At 43.5% G+C, this 20615-nt stretch overlaps 1 protein-coding gene across 5 annotated transcripts in view; it reads left to right on the top strand.

The window, feature by feature from the left end:
* The window catches only part of AGXT2 (alanine--glyoxylate aminotransferase 2), a 60330-nt gene extending 50161 nt beyond the window's left edge, over positions 1-10169 (top strand). For all 5 annotated transcript variants that reach the window (XM_088466983.1, XM_088466982.1, XM_088466981.1 and 2 more), the window contains 3 exons: positions 1167-1316; positions 4557-4655; positions 9928-10169. In XM_088466983.1, the coding sequence (XP_088323109.1) occupies positions 1167-1316; positions 4557-4655; positions 9928-10035 (357 nt within the window). In that variant the 3' untranslated portion in view covers positions 10036-10169. The remainder of the gene's footprint in view (positions 1-1166; positions 1317-4556; positions 4656-9927) is intronic.
* The last annotated feature ends 10446 nt before the right edge of the window (positions 10170-20615 follow it).

Below are 20615 nucleotides of genomic sequence, written 5' to 3'. Positions count from 1 at the left end.
ATGTTGAGCCATGCAGACATTGTAGTGTCGACATTATGCATGTTAACATGGTAACTGTCGACCACGTGGCTGGATAACATATATAGTATATAAATTTTGACTCCTAAAAGTATGCCAAACCTAGGGAAGGTGTATGATAACATACACCTACCCTACAAACATTAGTTTACCCACAAAAGCATACCGTACCCCTTACATTTGCACAAAAGTAAACAAATAGCCCGATTCAGACCCACTCGCGAGCGGCTGTCCGCTCGCAAGTGGGTCGATGGTGTGCACTGCGCATGCGCGAGACGCGACGAGCGAAGGACTTTCCTTCGCTCGTTGTGTCTGATCAAAGGGGGCGTGCTGTCGATGTTGATTGACAGCGCGCCCCCTTTGGTGGGCGTGCCGAGGGCGTGCCTGCCAGACGGAGGCGTTCCCAAGGGAACGCCTACCGTCAGAAGCCGGCCCCACTGACATCACTAGTGATGTCAGTGGGAGTGATTTTGGCTCTGATAGAGCCAAAATCACTCCTGGCCTTGCGGTTGAGAAACTCAACCGCAGGCTTCTGCTCGCACTGGCGATGGTCGCGATGGTCAAGACCATCGCGACCATCATCCTGCACGCTCGTATAGGCTGTGGGTGGTGACCCACAGCTATACGAGCGTCCAGGAGGACGCTCCATATTTATAGAGGTGGGCCCTGATTCAGAGCGAGCGCTCTGGTCAGAGCGTCCGGCTCTGAATCAGGGATAAAGTTAGGAATTAAGGAAAAGTAAAATTTTCTTATATTGTTGACTATATAATCCTATTACTCCTATAAGTAATACATATATTTGTTCTAATACTAGTACAACAAAGGCTGTATAAAGTTTCATTTGGGATACTGAGGCTATACAGAAAAAGGTTATTGCCAGCGAAACTGAGAGAATGTCACAAAATGTGAAAATGAAAAGGACCAGAAGACTTTTCCAATGAACAAAAACTATTTCTATGGGCCAAATGCCAAACTTTTGTTCTGATTTCACAGTGAATTCATCACAGTGAAAATATTGCGCACTTTTTATGTGTTTGTGACCAAAAAGATTCTGGTGACTGAGGACGATATTATGCAACTGTTATTCATTATACTATATCAGTGTTAGGGAGCTAGGTATAATGGAACCCGTTCATCTCCACCTGCAGGCTATCCAGGAGGATGATCTACAAAACAACTGCAAGGCCGTAGGAACCCACTTGTTGCTGGAGCTGGCGAAGCTTCGCGATAAGTATGAAATTATTGGAGACGTCCGTGGGAAAGGATTAATGATTGGGGTGGAGATGGTAACGGACAAGGTAAGCAATGAATAATACTGCGGTATAAATATATCCTGACTTGTGTCGAAGGTGTTAAAGGACCAGTGTAAACCACGCCAGCCACCTTCTTGATCTAGAACAGTGGTTCGCAAACTCGGTCCTCAGAACACCACACAGTACAGGTTTTCCAGGTCACCCAGCAGGTGCACAGGTGTACTCATTACTCATTGACACATTTGAAAAGATCCACAGGTGGAGCTAATTATTTCACTTGCGATTCTGTGAGGAGACCTACAAAACATGCACCGTTTGGGGTCCTGAGTACCGAGTTTGAGAACCTCTGATCTAGAAGCTTTTTTCCTCCTTATAGTGTCCTATTTCAATGGTCCTTGCTTCTATGATACTTACAGCCAAAATAAAGCCCTGTCCTGGTGTACAGCCAAGCGTCTGAATGTGTAAGCACTGAGATGCCCACTTTGTGCTTCTTTAGATGCAAAAATACGCACCATCGAAACATGCACCAGCCCCTAGGTGCAGATTCTCAATCAGAGTATGGCCTCCATTGTGATCAATTGTGAGTCTGAATCACAACAAGCTCACTGAGACGCCCACAACCTCCCTGTCACCACCCAGGACATATTGGAGACCGTGCCTCTCAATCGCGCACTGCTACTCTGGGCCCGACTCGGAGATGGACGCAGCACTAATGTTCACATAGTTGTGTGATTATTGGTGGTCTGCGCCAGCGTCCGAGACGCACTGCGCATGCATCAGGTATCATTACCGTTGTTGCTCACAGTAAGGCTTTATTTGCAAAGTGATTGACAGGCAGGGACCATTTGTGGGCAGCAATGGGGCGTTGAAAACACAGGCGTGTTGTGACCGTTTCGGGGGTGTGTCTCAGTCTGTGTCTGCGGATCCCGTACACTGTAAAAATGGCTCCAGCGTCTCAGTTCCTGCTGCCATTTTGAGCGAGCGCAAGGTTACTCAGAAGTCCGATAAGCGTCTCATCTGCATCAGTTGCTGCCTCTTTGTACGTACAGTAGTCACTTGGATTTGCAAACCCACCGGTGGGCGACTCAATGCAAATCCTGGCAGCGATGATATTTGCTCATGTTCATGCAGCCGCAGTGTACAGATTCGCAACAGTGGTGACGGCATTAGCGTCCATCCCTGAGTCATGCCCTCTGCGTGCACGGACTCTGGATGCATGCGCTAAATAAAAAAAGTTTTGCTCAACTGCATCCGACATGGGCAGCGCATCATACTCAGAATTATGCCTGATATATATCGCAAATAAAGTGTCACCAAAACATAATTGTGATCAACAGAAAATAAATGTAAACAACATCAAGAGACTAGGCGCTTCCGTAAATCGTGTGGTCCCCTAACATCTGCGCGCAGCTCGCGAGATGGGTGGCGAGCCCCTAATGAGTGCAAAAAAGAAAGGAACTGAGCGCATACGGATAGCAATACATATTATTTATTAAATAATGCAATTAATGCAGTGTGTATATAGTAAAAATGCACCCAGCTAGTAATAAAATACCTGCAATACACAATGTATGGTAATAGGAGGAATAGAAATAGACTAGGGATGTGCGCCGACCCCCGTGTTTTGGTTTTGGATCTGTATTTCCTTCAAGGTTTTGGATCTGAATTTGGTTTTGCAAACCACCCTCAAGTGTTTTGGTTTTGGATCTGGATTTTTTTAAAAAAAATAGATAAAAAGTTTTAAAAACAGCTAAAATCATATAATTTATGCAATCCACAACCCGAAATTCTTATTTAAAAACCGAATTCCGAACGGGAAAAAGATCAGAACCGTGACCCGGATTTAACCGGATCTCCTCGGGAGATTAGAACCGCGATTCACGAAATTCGGGTGGATTCAAATTTCTTGAGAACTGAATCGCCAATGACAACGCTAAAAATATTAAACACTGTGGCCACAGGTCACAAAAATGTCTAGACCAAGTCCGGCATCAGTAGGAAATGCAGCCGCCATTATTGATAGTGTGCAGTAGCAGCGGATTAGTAAAGGAAATGGTGCAGTTATTGGAGAGAGTCATATCACAAGTGAATCGGTGGTAAATGTAGTCATATGGCGAACGGAGCAATAAACACAGTCTCCTTCTCATAGGATGGGACTAGATCGTCAGTGTGGCTGAGATCGTACGCTGGTGCACTCAGCGTTCTCACTAAAGTGAACATAGAATTATTTGCAGGGCAGAATGGTGAAGCTGCAACGGCTGGGGTCCAATGAGAGCCGGTGGTAGCGGTCACTGACCACAGCGGGTGGCACTCTACCGTAAGGCAGAGGGACCTCTCCTTTCGCCAGGCAGGGCCTTCCTTACCCGAATGCCGCTGCTTACAAATCGCTGTACCTGCTTCCACGTGTTGCAGGGAACTGGTAACTGCCAGTAGTGCGTGTCAGCTGCGTCCCGCACAATGATAGGGTAGAGGTGGATCACCTGATGCGTTTCTCATGCCGTTCACACAGGCCGTTCGAATATCATTCTTGGAGAGTTCAGACAAATGGGCATCACTCTGCTGCACTTTGCCAGGCTAGGGGGCTACACGATACCTGGCATCTATGCCATGACTTTTGGCACTTCAGTGTAGATTTTGTTGCACATTGTGATATTTCTTTTTCACTAGACCTATAAATTAAATTGCAAATTAAACCTGCCAAGTTGTACAAAACCATATAATGAGAGTAGACAAAACAAGATTTTCCATTGGCATAATGATGATATTTAAAAAAAATTTAAACGTAGAAGTATCATGGCAAGTCCAGACGTTCGCACGCCTGACATGGCCCAAGGAGAGAAAAGACACATAGCAAAACAAACATATTACAAATTTTGAAAATAAATATAAGTAAGAAGAGATGGTAAAACGCGTGGGTGGTGGACATTAGACATAACGTATAGGGATCAGTAATCAGTGAGCACTGACTACTAGTGACTTAATATTCTGCAATTTCATCCAATAATAAAGTCATAAATACTAATTAGTTGAGAAGCAAATCCCAGGCCATTTAGAACTTATAAATGATCTTTATACTTAACTTATTTCATCACATGGATTTTCTCCATTCCCAATATTCTCCTTACCCAATCTATAATAATATATAACACAAAATACTCTATCAAAGCATTTTCGAGTACCCTTCGTATTGGTGGATGCATCGTGTATAGACATGAAATTGAAATACATATATATAGTTTCTTTAAGTTTACTGTGAGTGAATCTGTTTGTTCCATCTTTATTCAGGAAACGCGACGGCCTCTCCCAGTCGGGGAGATGAGCATCATCTGGGAATACTGTAAAGACAATGGGGTACTGCTTGGAAAAGGAGGACTGTATAATAATGTAAGTTGGATAAGTGATTAAGGGGTCTATTTACTAAGAAGTGTTAGGAGACAGAGTGAAAAGTGATAAGAAAGTGACAAGGTGCCAGCCAATCATCTCCCAACTATCATCTCACAGATTGTGTTTGAAAAATGACAGTTGGGAGCTGATTGGCTGGCACCTTATCACTTTCTTATAACTTTTCACTCTGTCTCCTAACATTGCTTAGTAAATAGGCCCCCTCAGGGTGGGCTGATCAGGTGTTTTTGCCATCTGTATCGAGAGAGTCTCACGGTTTAAAGATTTTTCTCTGGAAAACATTCATTCCATGGAAGTCTGCCAAAAATAATTGACATCTTTTCTTTCATATATGCAATTCACAATATCTATGCTTATTATTTAGGGTTCAAAAGTTAATATTGACTGAAACTGAGTGACTAAAATACAGAAATATTACATATCAATATGTCCTGGATCCTGGAGATAAGTAGGATTTGTATGTCCCATTTACCGTGAACATAAAAAAAAAATCTCTTATCGCAGCATTTACCAAAACAAATGTAGCCGAGGTAGTCGCGTGGTACTCAGCTGTCCCATCAATACTGACCTAGAGCAGCAAGCCTTCCCTTCCCGCCGCACCAGGCCAGATTTCTCAAGTCATGAGCCAACGAGATGGTCTGCACTTGCATATTGGGTCTTTATTTTCAATTAGTAGAAATGAAACCCAAATACATATATACTGTACATACATAAATAAATAAATAATAAAATGAAGTTTAAATTGATAAAATATGATTATATTTTAAAAATGAAAGAGTTCTAATCTTTTTTTTAAAATGCTTTTGTTTTTATAATGAGATAAGTTATCAGAGCTGTACAAGTGTTCTCACCATACTTAGTTAGTCTTATCACAAACCACAATCCCGCTCTTTACTTACCTTTGAGAGAGGTGCCATTGAGTGGGACTATAGACTGAGGTGAAATCATTTATGCCGTGGGAATTGAACATTACTTACAAGATCATAATTTGCATGCCGCACACACATACTGTTATATCGTAGACTCTTATTTGGTCGAAGGCTGAGCTCTATAATATTAATATACTGGGTACTGTGCATGAGGACTACAGTATATATTAAAAATACCAGGATATCCAGAGGAACTGTCACGCATTTGGATGTGGATATTTTCCTAATAAGGTGCCGCAGGTTTGACATTTTGTACATTGTATTGAAAAGAGTATTGACTAGAACACAATACATCCATCCATCCAAAATATTGTTATCTCTGAAAGGACTATTGCGGACATAGTGCTCAAACCTATTAGGTGTGGGTTGACGTTCTCAGGGCGAACTCGCACTGCGTATTACATTTGTAATCCAATTCCAACTTGAAATAATTTTTCTAAGGAAATTTGCAGGTTTATTTGTGCACACCCCCCTGAGGTGAAACTGTAGGGGAAATCTTTATTTTAAGCTAAACATTTCGGGACACAGTGCAGAACCTCAGGTAAACCCCTCCAAATTAATTATAGTGCACTTGGTGGGGTTTCAATAGCATAATTTGGCCAATACACAAGACATGTCAGTTTTCTGGTGAATTCCTCCAAAAAGCTCAATAATGTGGGACAGGCATGTGGTAGGGATGGCCATCGGCGGGGTGTCTATCAATGGTTACCATCGATGGGCCCATCAGTGATTTCCATTAAAAACCATCTATGGAACCATTGATGGTTTGCACCCCCTCGATGGCCACCGCTGCTGGAAAATGTCGGGCCACGAGCCAATCAAAAATGGGGGTGGTGCTTAGCTGCATCTGAGGGCGGGGCTAAGCTCCGTCCCATAAAGATAAAAAAAAATCATTGCCTGAAAACATCAATGGTTGATGGCCATCTCTAGTATGTGGCAGTGTGATGATTTGAGATAGGTACATGGAGGTGTAATTAATGTAGGACAGGTATGCGGAGGTGTAATTGATGTAGGACAGGTATGCAGGTGTAAATTATGTGGGACAGGTATGTGGAGGTGTAAATGATGTGATACAGGTATGCAGAGGTGTAAATCATGTTGGACAGATATGCAGAGGTGTAAATGATGTAGGACAGGTGTGTAGAGGTGTAAATGATGTGGGACAGGTATGGGGAGGTGTAAATGATGTGGGACAGGTATATGGAGGTGTAAATGATGTGGGACAGGTATGTGGAGGTGTAAATTATGTAAGATAGGTATGTGGAGGTGTAAATGATGTGGTAGTACAGGTATGTGGAGGTGTAAATGATGCAGGACAGGTATGTGGAGGTGTAAATTATGTAAGATAGGTATGTGGAGGTGTAAATGATGTGGCAGTACAGGTATGTGGAGGTGTAAATGATGTGGCAGTATAGGTATGTGGAGGTGTAAATGATGCAGGACAGGTATGTGGAGGTGTAAATGATGTGGTAGTACAGGTATGTGGAGGTGTAAATGATGTGGGACAGGTATGTGGAGGTGTAAATGATGTAGGACAGGTATGTGGAGGTGTAAATGATGTAGGACAGGTATGTGGAGGTGTAAATGATGCAGGACAGGTATGTGGAGGTGTAAATGATGCAGGACAGGTATGTGGAGGTGTAAATGATGTGGGACAGTTATGTGGAGGTGTAAATGATGTGGGACAGGTATGTGGAGGTGTAAATGACGTGGGACAGGTATGTGGAGGTGTAAATGATGTGGGACAGGTATGTGGAGGTGTAAATGATGTGGGACAGGTATGTGGAGGTATAAATGATGTAGGACAGGTATGTGGAGGTGTAAATGATGCAGGACAGGTATGTGGAGGTGTAAATGATGCAGGACAGGTATGTGGAGGTGTAAATGATGCAGGACAGGTATGTGGAGGTGTAAATGATGCAGGACAGGTATGTGGAGGTGTAAATGATGCAGGACAGGTATGTGGAGGTGTAAATGATGTAGGACAGGTATGTGGAGGTGTAAATGACATGGGACAGGTATGTGGAGGTGTAAATGATGTTGGACAGATATGGGGAGGTGTAAATGATGTTGGACAGGTATGGTGAGATGTAAATGATGGTGGAATAGGTATGGGGAGATATTGTATGGATTGGAGGGGTTTTTTGTACTTGCAGATGTGAGGTAAAAGTGTTTTTATACAAGTTTGTAAAAACTGGAATAAACACTGAAGCATTTTTCTGTGCTTCTAGATGTCTGGAAAGACTTTAATTTGCTGAAAAACACTTGTGTGCTATCATTTTTCAACAATTAGTAAAAATTGAAAAATCAGCAAGTTGTCACTTTTTGGGGTCCAGGAAGGTTTTCTCACTTTTTCATGCACGTCTCCCAGGCTGCATTTGTAGTCGCACACCCTTGTCGCAACTATCACAAATTGGCATTTCTAATTAGATCTAGATTTCCTCGGTTGCGCACATTCGTGCGATGTCTGCGAGTTTCATGACACAAACTCGCACCAAAAAGGATTGGACCCAAAGTATAATTCTTTAAATAAAGGATTCCAGTAGGAATGGTTCAAAATAAGTGTCTTATACCAAGAATATTGTTACATTGTTTATAAGTGTATCTACCAAGAATATTCTGTTACATTGTTTATAAGTGTATATTATACCAAGAATATTGTTACATTGTTTATAAGTGTATCTACCAAGAATATTCTGTTACATTGTTTATAAGTGTATATTATACCAAGAATATTGTTACATTGTTTATAAGTGTATCTACCAAGAATATTCTGTTACATTGTTTATAAGTGTATATTACACTTATAAACAATGTAACAATATTCTTGGTATAATATACACTTATAAACAATGTAACATAATATTCTAGGTAGATACACTTATAAACAATGTAACAATATTCTTGGTATAATATACACTTATAAACAATGTAACAGAATATTCTTGGTAGATACACTTATAAACAATGTAACAATATTCTTGGTATATCTACCAAGAATATTCTGTTACATTGTTTATAAGTGTATATTATACCAAGAATATTCTGTTACATTGTTTATAAGTGTATATACCAAGAATATTCTGTTACATTGTTTATAAGTGTATATTATACCAAGAATATTCTGTTACATTGTTTATAAGTGTATATTATAACCAAGAATATTCTGTTACATTGTTTATAAGTGTATATTATACCAAGAATATTGTTACATTGTTTATAAGTGTATCTACCTAGAATATTCTGTTACATTGTTTATAAGTGTATATTATACCAAGAATATTGTTACATTGTTTATAAGTGTATCTACCTAGAATATTATGTTACATTGTTTATAAGTGTATATTATACCAAGAATATTGTTACATTGTTTATAAGTGTATCTACCAAGAATATTCTGTTACATTGTTTATAAGTGTATATTATACCAAGAATATTCTGTTACATTGTTTATAAGTGTATATACCAAGAATATTCTGTTACATTGTTTATAAGTGTATATTATACCAAGAATATTCTGTTACATTGTTTATAAGTGTATATTATACCAAGAATATTCTGTTACATTGTTTATAAGTGTATATTATACCAAGAATATTGTTACATTGTTTATAAGTGTATCTACCAAGAATATTCTGTTACATTGTTTATAAGTGTATATTATACCAAGAATATTGTTACATTGTTTATAAGTGTATGTACCAAGAATATTCTGTTACATTGTTTATAAGTGTATATTATACCAAGAATATTCTGTTACATTGTTTATAAGTGTATATTATACCAAGAATATTCTGTTACATTGTTTATAAGTGTATATTATACCAAGAATATTCTGTTACATTGTTAAGTGTATATTCCAAGAATATTGTTACAATATATAATTGTGTATTTTTATCAACAAGGTATTTGATAAGTTAATCATTTTTTATGCAGATTTTTTATTTATTTATTAATAAGTTATTTATGTTTAGTCGACTCTGAGATATAAACTTTTCTTTTACAGTTATTCATAAGCACCAAGGCTTTTATTTTTTTTATTTCTACCTAGATTAAATAGTTTTATGAATGGGAACTGGGAAACCATCTCTGAAGAATCTTATTGCTGGTAGCGCTAATGTCACTGTTATCCCCTTACTTGTATTGGGCCCTTTTTCTTGCTGGCAGTGGGGCTCATATGATAAATACGCCCCTCATTTACCTCAGTAACGCTCATGCTAAGATTTACGTGCTCAACAGCAAAGTGACCCTTGACCTCAGTTTAAAATGGCTGCCTCTGTTCTGGTGCATTCTACATTGACCCTCGTTTCATTTCCTCTTGGCAGACATTCCGTATCAAACCTCCGATGTGCGTCACCAAAGACGACGCTGATTTCGCTGTAGCCGTGTTAGAGGAAGCAATAAACAAATATCTGGAGACATCATCAACATAAGGAACACGAGGAAGAGTAGCTGAGAGACTTTTGAATGGATTTATATTCTTGGGGGGGAATAATTGAAGTGGACCTGTCGGCCCCAATTGTCTGGTTACTTGTGTAAAAAGAGAGATTAAAAGTTATCAACTTTTTTTGTTGTGTCTCTCTCCAAAAAGACAACCTGTGTATTCTTGGCTGAAAATTTGGGAGACTTTCAGCTCTATTCTCCAAACACAGGGCCTGATTCAGAGCCGCTCGTAAGCGGCCGCTCATTCGTTCCGACCGATGTTCGCACAACTGCGCATGCGTACGGATTTTAATACGCATGCGCAAACCAGTCAGTGCGGCCGAAAATTGTGTGCTCGCTAAATAGCGAATGCCTGCTATTTTGAGTGACAGGAGGAGGCGTTTGTGGGTGGTAACAGGGGAAGGTGCTTGAAAACGGGGAGTGGAGATCCGAACGCAGGCGTGCCAAATGGTCAAAACGGGCGTTTTAAGGGTGTGCATAATTACTAAAGCAGCGTCATCGACGACATCACTTGGTTGTTTTATAGTCAGAACTGCTCGCATGATTGTGGTAGGAAAAATCAACCACAAGAATAGCGAGCAGTTCATACGCCGTCCGATGTACTTGATTAATCTAATAAATAGCGGACATGACGTGTGATGCGAGCGGCCAGGGGGCGTTTTTTTCAAAATTACGTTCGCATGTTTTATTCGCTCGTTCAGACATAGAGGCGTGAACAGACCGCAAAGAGCGAACGGTTAATTTAAATAGCCAGCCCCTTTTTCTGGACGAGCGAGCGCAAATAGCGTCCGGCTCTAAATCAGGCCCACAGATGTCTGTTTGATAGGATGGAAATTAGGAAGCTGAATACGGGTGCAGCGGGCAGCCATGTACGTGGTTTGTGTAATGTGGGCGCAGTTGTTCTCAGTTATTTAAATGTTTAACAGTTTTTATTTCATAGATGTATAATCAGCTTGGCTTAACAAATAGCAGGTGCGTCTCCTTCTAACAAACACTACTGTATCATATAGTAGATATCCATAAAACCTGCACTGTAATAGGAAACCTCAAGCATACAGACTGTATACTTGAGGTTTTCTATTACAGTGCAGGTTTTAAGGATATCTATGCTTGGGCACAGGTGGTTAAATCAAGCTGACTGAGGTACTAATTAAGCACAATGGGCCTCATTCAGAAGCGGTCGTAGAATGCAAGCGGTCGTTCTGAAACAGGGCGGCCCCTTGCATCCTGAACGGCCGCCTCCATGACGGTCGTTAGGCTGTGGGTTAACACTCACAGCTCTAACGACCGCTAAGGGTGATGGTCGCGATGGTCAAGACCATCGCGACCATCGGGGCTTACAACAAGACCCTAAGGTAGGGTCTCGTCAACCTTAAACCCCAGGGAGCTTCCTGCTCTATTTGAGCAGGAAGCTCCCCACTGACATCACTGAAGATGTCAGTGGGCCCGCCCAGCAAACGGCAAGCATTCCGGCAGGAACACCTCCGTTTGGCCGGGCACGCCCCCGGCCCGCCCAGCAAACGAAGCGAGCTGTCACTCAACATCGACAGCTCGCCCCGTCTGCTACGAGACCCCTAACGACGGATCACCCATCGTTAGCCGGGTCTCGCGCATGCGCACGATGGAGCCAGCTCCGTTGTGCGCATGCACACTGGAGCAACATCGACCTGGTTGCGAGCTCGTAGAGCTAACGACCGGGTCTGAATAAGCTCCAATATCCTTAAAATCAGGACTGTAATAGCGGTGTTTGGGAACCTCTGCACTATTAGATAAAGTTTAATTAAATCTAACAAAAGACTTTACCATTCATCCCATTTACATCTAGTCTAAAAAAAAATTGGCAAGTGACATTTGATAAATAAATCTAATTATACTGAACGGTCTGTAGCGTAAATATACTGTAACACATAACGGTATACGAGGAAGCAGAAAGAACACCATTTCCCAGTAGATGAATCAGATGTCATCCACACGGGATGTATTCATAATGTCCATATTTACAATGTCAAAACAGTTGAAATGTCGACATTGACCATGTCGGCATCTGCAGAAAGTCAGCATTTTCACAATGTTGAGATCTGAAATGTCGACATTCTATAGGGAGCGGCAGCCAGGATTAGGCTACAGGAGGGGAGGGTTAGGCACTAGGGGAGTGTTAGGATTAGTTTTTCCGGCAGAAGCGCCATAGGATTACCCGGAAGTCATCCTGATGTCACCACCAGACACGTCACACCAGGTATGTCACCACTAGACCACCAGGGATGTTTTGTCGACATGATGAATGTCAAGCATGTCGGCATTACAAACATGTAAACATTCTCATGGGTGTCGATAAAATATTCTACATCGATCCACAGAAAATAAACCTACAATCTTTTGTTGGCACATAACCATATTCCCACCAAACTTGAAATGAGCCTGAAGTCCACAACATAATACAGTGGTATTAAAACTGCTCATACAGTATGACATAACACGGTCAGTCATGGTCCTCCTGATATAAAGGATAATTACATTGAATAGATGCATAACATTTCCTATATCCAGCGTCCTCCCGTAGAGCTAAATCACGCATTTGCCAGTATAAACAATTCTGGAATCTATACAACATTGCCTATATTCTAGCTGCATTTAGAACAGGGGTGGGGAACCTTTTTTCTGCCAAGGGCCATTTTGATATATATAACATTATTTGCGGGCCCAGTGCAGGCCACGCCCCCTCCAAGTGACATTAAACGGGGGCGGGGTTACAATTGCTGGTGGTTAAAGCAATGCCTGGAGCATCCTGAGGATGCCCCAGGGAGCTGTAAGGGCAGCGGTGTGACCATCTGAATCGTCCTAAGGATGCTCCAGGGGGCACTGCTCCATAGATTCTGGCTGCAGTGTGACATTCTAGGCACCCTGCTAACCAGATGAGGCTAACAGAAAAAAGCTCAGAGGGCCGGACCAAATGATTCAGAGGGCTTTATATTGCCCCCGGGCAGGAGGTTCCCCATCCCTGATTTAGAAAGACAGACTCATTTGGACAGTCCAGGCATCTTCAGACCCTCATCCTCAGTGGTAGATGGAGACGTCTAAGGGGAACATTGGTGATCTAATGAGATTAGATGTAAAGTAGTCACATACAGTAGGGCCTGGTGCAGAGATGAGTGCTTACTGGCTGTATTTGCTCCTGTGTACAGAACTCAATGTGTGTAATTATACAAATGAATGGCTGCAGCTGGAACTCCCCTATATTATACGTACGCTTGGTTTCATAGTCCTCATCAGTACACAGACTGAGGCAGCAGTGCTAACCACTGTGCTCTATTAGTTGGAGGTCATTGTAGAACTGTGTGAAGATATGGGGATCTTAAAGTAGGCAGCAGCCACAAATATACTGCGTACAGTGATCGGTGAACCCCTCGCCCTGATACCCCAGTACATCACCAGGCTGCAGTAACCGTTCTGCCACTTGCACCTTGAATGGGAGACATTTTGGAGATTCAGAGATGGAAAAGAATTTGGGAACACTAGAAGACCGCAAACTGAAAAGACAAAGCGCACCATGGCAGGCTGCTGCTACAGTACAGTACTATGGGCCTCATTCAGCAAGGAACGCAGTTGCTTATACACACACGCAATCAGCCAATTGTTACATACTGCCCATGCATCGCAGTGCGCAAACTAGCCACTGCGATCGGTACTGCGATGTGTGTACGCAGACCCATGGCAGAGTGATTGACTGGAAGTGCTGTTGTGGGTGGTGACACGGGTGATTGACAGGAAGTGCCGTTGTGGGTGGTGACACGGGTGATTGACAGGAAGTGCCGTTGTGGGTGGTGACACGGGTGTGGGTGGGTGAAGGCAGGCGTACCAGTGCGTTGGGACGGTGTTGCGGGGGCGTGCATAAATTATGCACTGTGATACCATACGCAGCCTGAGGCCTCATAGCGTGCGGTGAAGTAAGCAGGTCTGTCCTGCCTTAACTGTGCGTATGGGTCCGATGGTACTCGATGTTACCGATTGTTTCGCTATGTTGGCCAAGTATACGGATGTAAGGGGAAGTGGGCATACTAATGTTAGGCTGCGATCGCAAACATTTACATATCACCGCTGATATTAGCAACTGCGTTGCGTGCGTATGAGCAGAATAGCGATCCGTAGTGATCAGGCCCTAGAAGCTAATCCTAACCTGTGGAGCACAAAAGAGAGGGAAAGATATAAGAGATGTGGCTATTAAATAATGAGACTGTACCGGTAAAAAATAAACCATACGGCGAGAATTGAAAGGTAGTGGAGGAACGCAGACTTGGACTATCCCAAAACGGTTTTGCAAGTTTCCCCCCTCTCGCACAGATAGTTTGCCGTCACACAGCGTTAGAGGAAGTTTTTCCCGTATGTTGTAAAAGTGAGCAACATATTAACTTAAAAGTTTTAGTTCAACTAAAATGCCCACCGAATCTTTCCATTGCTAACCAAGGCTGACGGGGCAGACTATGTCACATGCACGTGTGTTTGAGTGGCACAAAAGATTTTGTGATGGTTGTGAGGATGTCAAAGGTGATGAACGCGTCGGAAGGCCTAGCACATCTAATGCAAATGTGCAAAATATTGAAAAAAAAAAATAAAAATGGTCAAATCAGAATGATACTACGGCCCTAACTGTGCAGAGTTTGTATATTCTCCCTGTACTTGGGTTTCCTCCAGGTACTCCAGTTTCCTCCCACACTCCAAAAATACTCTGGTAGGTTAATTGGTTCCCAACAAAAATGTAACCCTAGTGCAGTGTTGGTTAACCTTGACACTCCAGCTGTTATGGAACTACATAACCCAGCATGCACTGCTACAGTTTTGCTATTAGGGCATGCTAAAACTGTGGCAGAGCATGCTAGGATATATAGTTCCACAACAGCTGGAGTGTCAAGGTTAGCCAACACTGCCCTAGTGTATGTGTGTGAGCATGTGGTAGGGAGCATAGATTGTAAGCTCCACTGGGGCAGGGACAGATGCGAATGGCCAAAAAATTCTCTGTACAGCGCTGAGGGAATATGTGTGCGCTATATAAATAACTGGTAATAAATAGCAGAAATGGTAAACATCAACAAAGAAATGGTTAGGTTTGCATCAAGATCTTGACAAACGTGACAAAACTTTGTGCTAAGATGGATCCCAGATGGTTCTGCCGAGCAAAAAGAAAATCCATCAGGACAACGCACTGTCCCACACCACTCCCTGTGAAGCAGTTTTTGACCGAGAAACAGATTACAATGCTAGTACACCCTCCATACTCGCCAGACCTAGCACCATGTGACGTCTTTCTTTTCCCTAAAGACAAATCTGTGCTCAGTGGAACCTGTTTTGCATCAGTTACTGAGGTAAAGAAGAAAACAAAGGCGCTGCTGAGACAGCTGACAGATAAGGAGATACACCACGGCTTTGACCAATGTAAAATAAGAATGCAGCGGTGTGTGGGTGCAGAAGGGGAGTACATAGATGGGGAATGGAATTAAAATTACTTAATAATTAAACAGATTACAGCATTAGTCTCATTATTTAATAGCCACACCTCCTAGGGTGAATCAGCCAGTGAATGAACACTACCAGTGAATGAACATTTTCAGGTTTAACACAGTAATCTTAAATTTAATGAATATAATCTTAGTTTAGACCTATTAACTATGTTTTATTGATGAAAGTCATATTACTCAATTACATGTTAGCATTGTGCATTCATTCACTGGTAATTTCTACATCTATTTTGTACTTTGTTTGTACAATTCTAACTATTCCTTCAAATCACTAAATCAAAAATGTATTTTAAAAGTATACATAGTAAAAATGAGGACATGCCTCAAATAGTTTTTATATTTTGTCTTCTACATACACCAGCCCCACAAATATGAGAATTCCCTTAACCGTTCAATCACTGGTCGATTGACCCTATGGTATTCTTTGAAGTCCATAGGGTCCACAGGGAGACAAAGGGGGTAGGTGGGACCAGGAGGACCGGACACCAACAGCAAAGCTTTTCAATCCCAGGATGCTCCAGTCCTTCCCCCTAAACCCCACCCACAGCCTGAGGGCAACTTAATTTTGTCAACAAGCCCAAGGCAGGAGCAGTTTAGGAGAGAAGAAAGGACTGGTACACTGAGGAATCACGAGGACACTAGTGACCAAGAAAGGAAACCCTTAGAAGCCAGGTGCGTTCGGGCGGGTGCCCTGTGGACTCTATGGACTTTGAAGAAAAAGTTAACAAGGGTAAGTTTGACCATAACTCTCCTTTTCTTCTTCAGAGTCCATAGGGCTCCACAGGGGAGACAATGGGATGTCTCAAAGCAGTTGTTCATGGACGGGAACGATCCTGAGCTGAGAGGAGAAACCTACGCCCGAAGCATCCTGAGAGGCAAATGTATCAAAGGCATAGAACCTAAGATAGGTGTGGACAAAAGACCACGTAGCCACCTTGCATAGCTGTTCAGCAGAGGTGCCACGCCAGGCTGCCCACGAGGGTCCTACAGAGCGAGTAGAATGATCAGATAATGTAGCTGGCACAGGATGGCCAGACTACGGATAAGCCTATGAGATAGTCATGCGAATCCATCTGGCCGGAGTCTGTTTGTTAGCTGGCAAACCCTTCTTATGGAATTCATATAAGATGAAGTGGGAGTCTGATTTCCTGATGAAACTAGTGCGGTCCACGTAGATAGTCAGAGCACAGACCACATCCAAAGAGGCCTCATCTGCCGAAAGGTCTGGTGATTGGAAGGCCGAAACCACAATTTCCTTATTAATGTGGAAACAAGAACCCACTTTGGGAAGGAAACCTGGGCGCGTTCTAAGAACAGCCCTGTCCTGATGAAAGTTTAAAAATGGGGAGCAACATGAAAGCGCCCCTAAATCAAATACCCTACGGGCGGAGATGCTATAGCCAGAAGAAATAGAGTCTTCGCAGTGAGCCACTTCACATCCACTGATTCCAAGGGTTCAAATGGAAGTTTCTCAAGTGCGTGGAGAACCACTGACAAATCCCACAGAGCTACAGGGGGGACCAAGGGAGGTTGTATACTTAAAACACCGTGAAGAAGGTGTGAACATCCGGTAGAGGAGCAATTCTGCGCTGTAACCAGATGGACAGAGCAGAGACATGCACTTTCAGAGATGCTAGGCGGAGTGCGAGATCCAATCCAGCCTAAAGAAAAGCAAGTATTCTAGAAACCTTAAAAACTTGAGGGTCATAGTTTCTAGGGGCACACCACTGAAAATATTTATGCCATACCCGGTAATAAATCCTGGCAGAGGCCGGTTTACGAGTTCTGATCATGGTCTGGACCAGAGAACTAGAAAATCCGTTAGACCTTAGGAGGGATGTCTCAAGAGCCAAGCCGTTAAAGACAGGCGGGCCAGGTCCGGATGTAGACAGGGACCCTGAGACAACAGGTCTGGTCGTAGAGCAACGTCTATGGAGAGACTTTGAAAGTCGGAATACCAATGGCGTCTTGGCCAAGCGGGAGCTACCAACAGGACTGTGCCCCCTTCATGTATGAACTTCCGAAGAGCTCGAGGAAGAAGGGATATTGGAGGGAAGAGGTAAGCCAAATGGAAGGTCCACTTCACAGATAATGCGTCCACGAAGGCCGCATTGGGGTCCTTTGTCCTGGCTCCATACACTGGAAGTTTGTGGTTGTATCTTGAGGCCATGAGATCCACATCTGGTCACTGATCCACATTTGTTCACTAGAAGTTGCAAGACTTCTGGATGTAGAGACCACTCTCCTGCATGCACGGCGTGACTGCTTAGGAAATCTGCTTCCCAATTGAGAATTCCTGGGATGAACACCACAGATATATCTGGGAGATGGCGTTCGGTCCATGTGAGAATGCAGGACATTTCTGCCATTGCTGCTTGACTTCGAGCGCCTGCCTCATGATTGAGGTAGGCCACTGCCATGGCGTTGCCGGACTGTACTTGTACTGGCCTGCTCTGAAGAATATCCTGAGCCAGAGCGAGAGCTCTGTAGATGGCTCGGAGTTCCAGGACGTTGATTGTTAAGACCGCCTTGGTCCAGCAGCCCTGTAAGGAGTGCTGGCTGGTCACCGCGCCCCATCCTCAGAGGCTTGCATCCGTGGTAATGAGTACCCAGTCTGGGATACAAAAGGGGCATCCCTTGTTCAAGTGGGACGTCTGTAGCCACCAGGCGAACCTCTGTGGCTTGACTCATCATCTGTGATCTGAGCAGATGAGGCAGCCTGTTCCACCTGGAGAGGATCAGGTGTTGAAGGGGCCTGGAGTGAAACTGAGCGAACTCCACCATGTGGACACCATGGACCCCAGAGTCTGCATTGCAGAGTGAATAGACACTCGGCGACTGTGTAGTAGTCTGCGCACCCGCTGTTGCAGTAGAGAGATTTTGTTTAGTGTTGGGAAGATTCTCTGAGAGAATCCAGGTGGGCTCCCAGATGTATCATTCCTGGAATACTTTTTTTTTTTCCAGCCAACCATGCGTTTGTACAAAGGCAATGGTTATTTGTAGATGGCGGTGAAGAACTTCTGATCCCTTGACGCCAAAAAATAGGCCGCCATAACTGTCATGATCTTGGTAAAGACCCGAGGAGCCGTTGCAACACCGAAGGGCAGAGCCTGAAATTGGAAATGTTGCTGTAGTATAGCAAACCAGAGAAATTGTTGATGAGAGGGTACTATAGGTACCAAACAGGATATCTCCAGAATAAGGCAGAGACGCCAGAGCCTTTTTAAAGTCTGCATCTGCCTTCCATGCCGGAGCCAAACAATACAGCGGGCTGCTACAGAAGCGGTAGATGCTTTGGAGGCTAGTAGAACCATATCCATACTGTAGCTGCTTTACCCAAATAGGAGGCTGCATCTCTAATGTGAGATATGTAGGACAGCTGCTCCCTCGAAGCATCAGAGGAAAATGACTCCTAGAGCCTCTGCCCAACTCTCAATGGCCTTAACCACCCAGGACAAAGCCCTAGGAAGACAAGTAACTCCAGTGAGAGAGTACAGTATATAGATTTTAGACAAGCTTCCATTCTTCTAACCGTAGTCTCCTTTAATAAGGTTGTCGTATGGATAGGAAAAGTAGCATTCTTGACTAAACGTATCACGTGGCAATCCACAGCTGAGGGAACTTCCCAGTTACTGCAAGCAGTAGCGGGCAGCAGATAAAAAGGAGCTTAAACTCCTAGGCAGCTGAAATCTTTCAGTGGACATATTCCACGCCTCACTCATATGATCCGATAGCTGATGAGAGTGAGGAAATTCTGGTAAAATAACTTTTTGTCATTTAAACAATGGCTGTTTGCCTTTAGGAGCGAGTTCTGTCTCTTCTATTTGAAGACTAGATTTTAAGTGCAGGTATATTTAATTTAGAGGGGGGTTCCTCATCTCCCCAACGGAAGTCAGAGAGAGAGGTCTGCATCTTCTGCCTCCCCAGATGATAAATCCAAATCGGATAGCTGGCTGGACTGGGAAGATAACACAGCACGCTTAGTAGATTTACTAGGTAAGGGTCTCTCTATTTGCACCATTTGCTGAATAGCTGTAGGGGTCTCCGGCAGACTCTGCACTGAGGTAGAAAGTACGTCTACCCATGGGGGAGGCAAAGGATTTTCAGGGAGTACCTGCTGTGACCATCCCATAGGGGGGAGCTACCACAGGGACCGTTAGGTGGTCCGCAATTTTTGCCAGCACCTGTGAAAACGTAACCCAGGGTGGGTCCCGAGGAGAGGACATTGGGGCTGATGGGCCTGGGGCAGTATAACAAGATGCACAAAGACCATCCTGAATGAGGTCCTCTGAAGCTAAGCCTGCTGAGCAGGACTTACAAGACACCAGATTGGGGGGGGAGCGGGCTGCTTGTCATTCTTGCCTCTGCCTGACATAGCTGCAAGAATAATGAAAACACACAATCTGAAACAGTGCAGCGAGCAACCCAGATGTATGTGCAATATGGCACAGTGCAGTGCGCAACAGCGATATGTAGTATGCGATAGCCCTCATGTGAGGTACAATGAACCCCTTATACCTCAGTATGCCAAGGTTATATCAGAAGAAAGGGAAAGGTATAAGCGGACAGTCATATGAAAAAGAAAACTGACAGAAGCGTTAGCATAAGTCACATACAATGCAGAATATACAATATAACTGCAGTGGGCACTAAAATCAACTACACCAGTGGTTCCCAAACTCGGTCCTCAGGACCCCACACAGGTCATCATTTCCAGGTCACCCAGCAGGTACACAGGTTTATTCATTACTGACTGACATTTTAAAACATCCACAGGTGGAGCTAATTATTTCACTTGTGATTATCTGAAGAGACCTGGAAAACATGCACTGATTGGGGTCCTGAGGACAGAACCTGTGAACAACACAGACCACAGTGGCTGGTAGGCTATAACCTGGCCCTTGGGAGAGGTATACAGGGAGACTGGACCCAGCGTTCCCAGAGACCTGAATGCAGAAATGGCTGCAGTGAGTCTCAGAGGGGGCGGAGGGTGAAGGAGGGTAAGCTCAGGAGGCCGTAAGACCGCAGTGGAATGGCGTCCTGAGCTGGGGGAGGGGCCG

The sequence above is a fragment of the Taudactylus pleione genome, unplaced genomic scaffold (assembly GCF_031769625.1).
Source record: "Taudactylus pleione unplaced genomic scaffold, aTauple2 ptg000068l, whole genome shotgun sequence".
Classification (NCBI taxonomy): Eukaryota; Metazoa; Chordata; class Amphibia; order Anura; family Myobatrachidae; genus Taudactylus; species Taudactylus pleione.
Note: the sequence above shows the minus strand (reverse complement) of the source record. Positions and strands in the feature narration are given on the sequence as shown.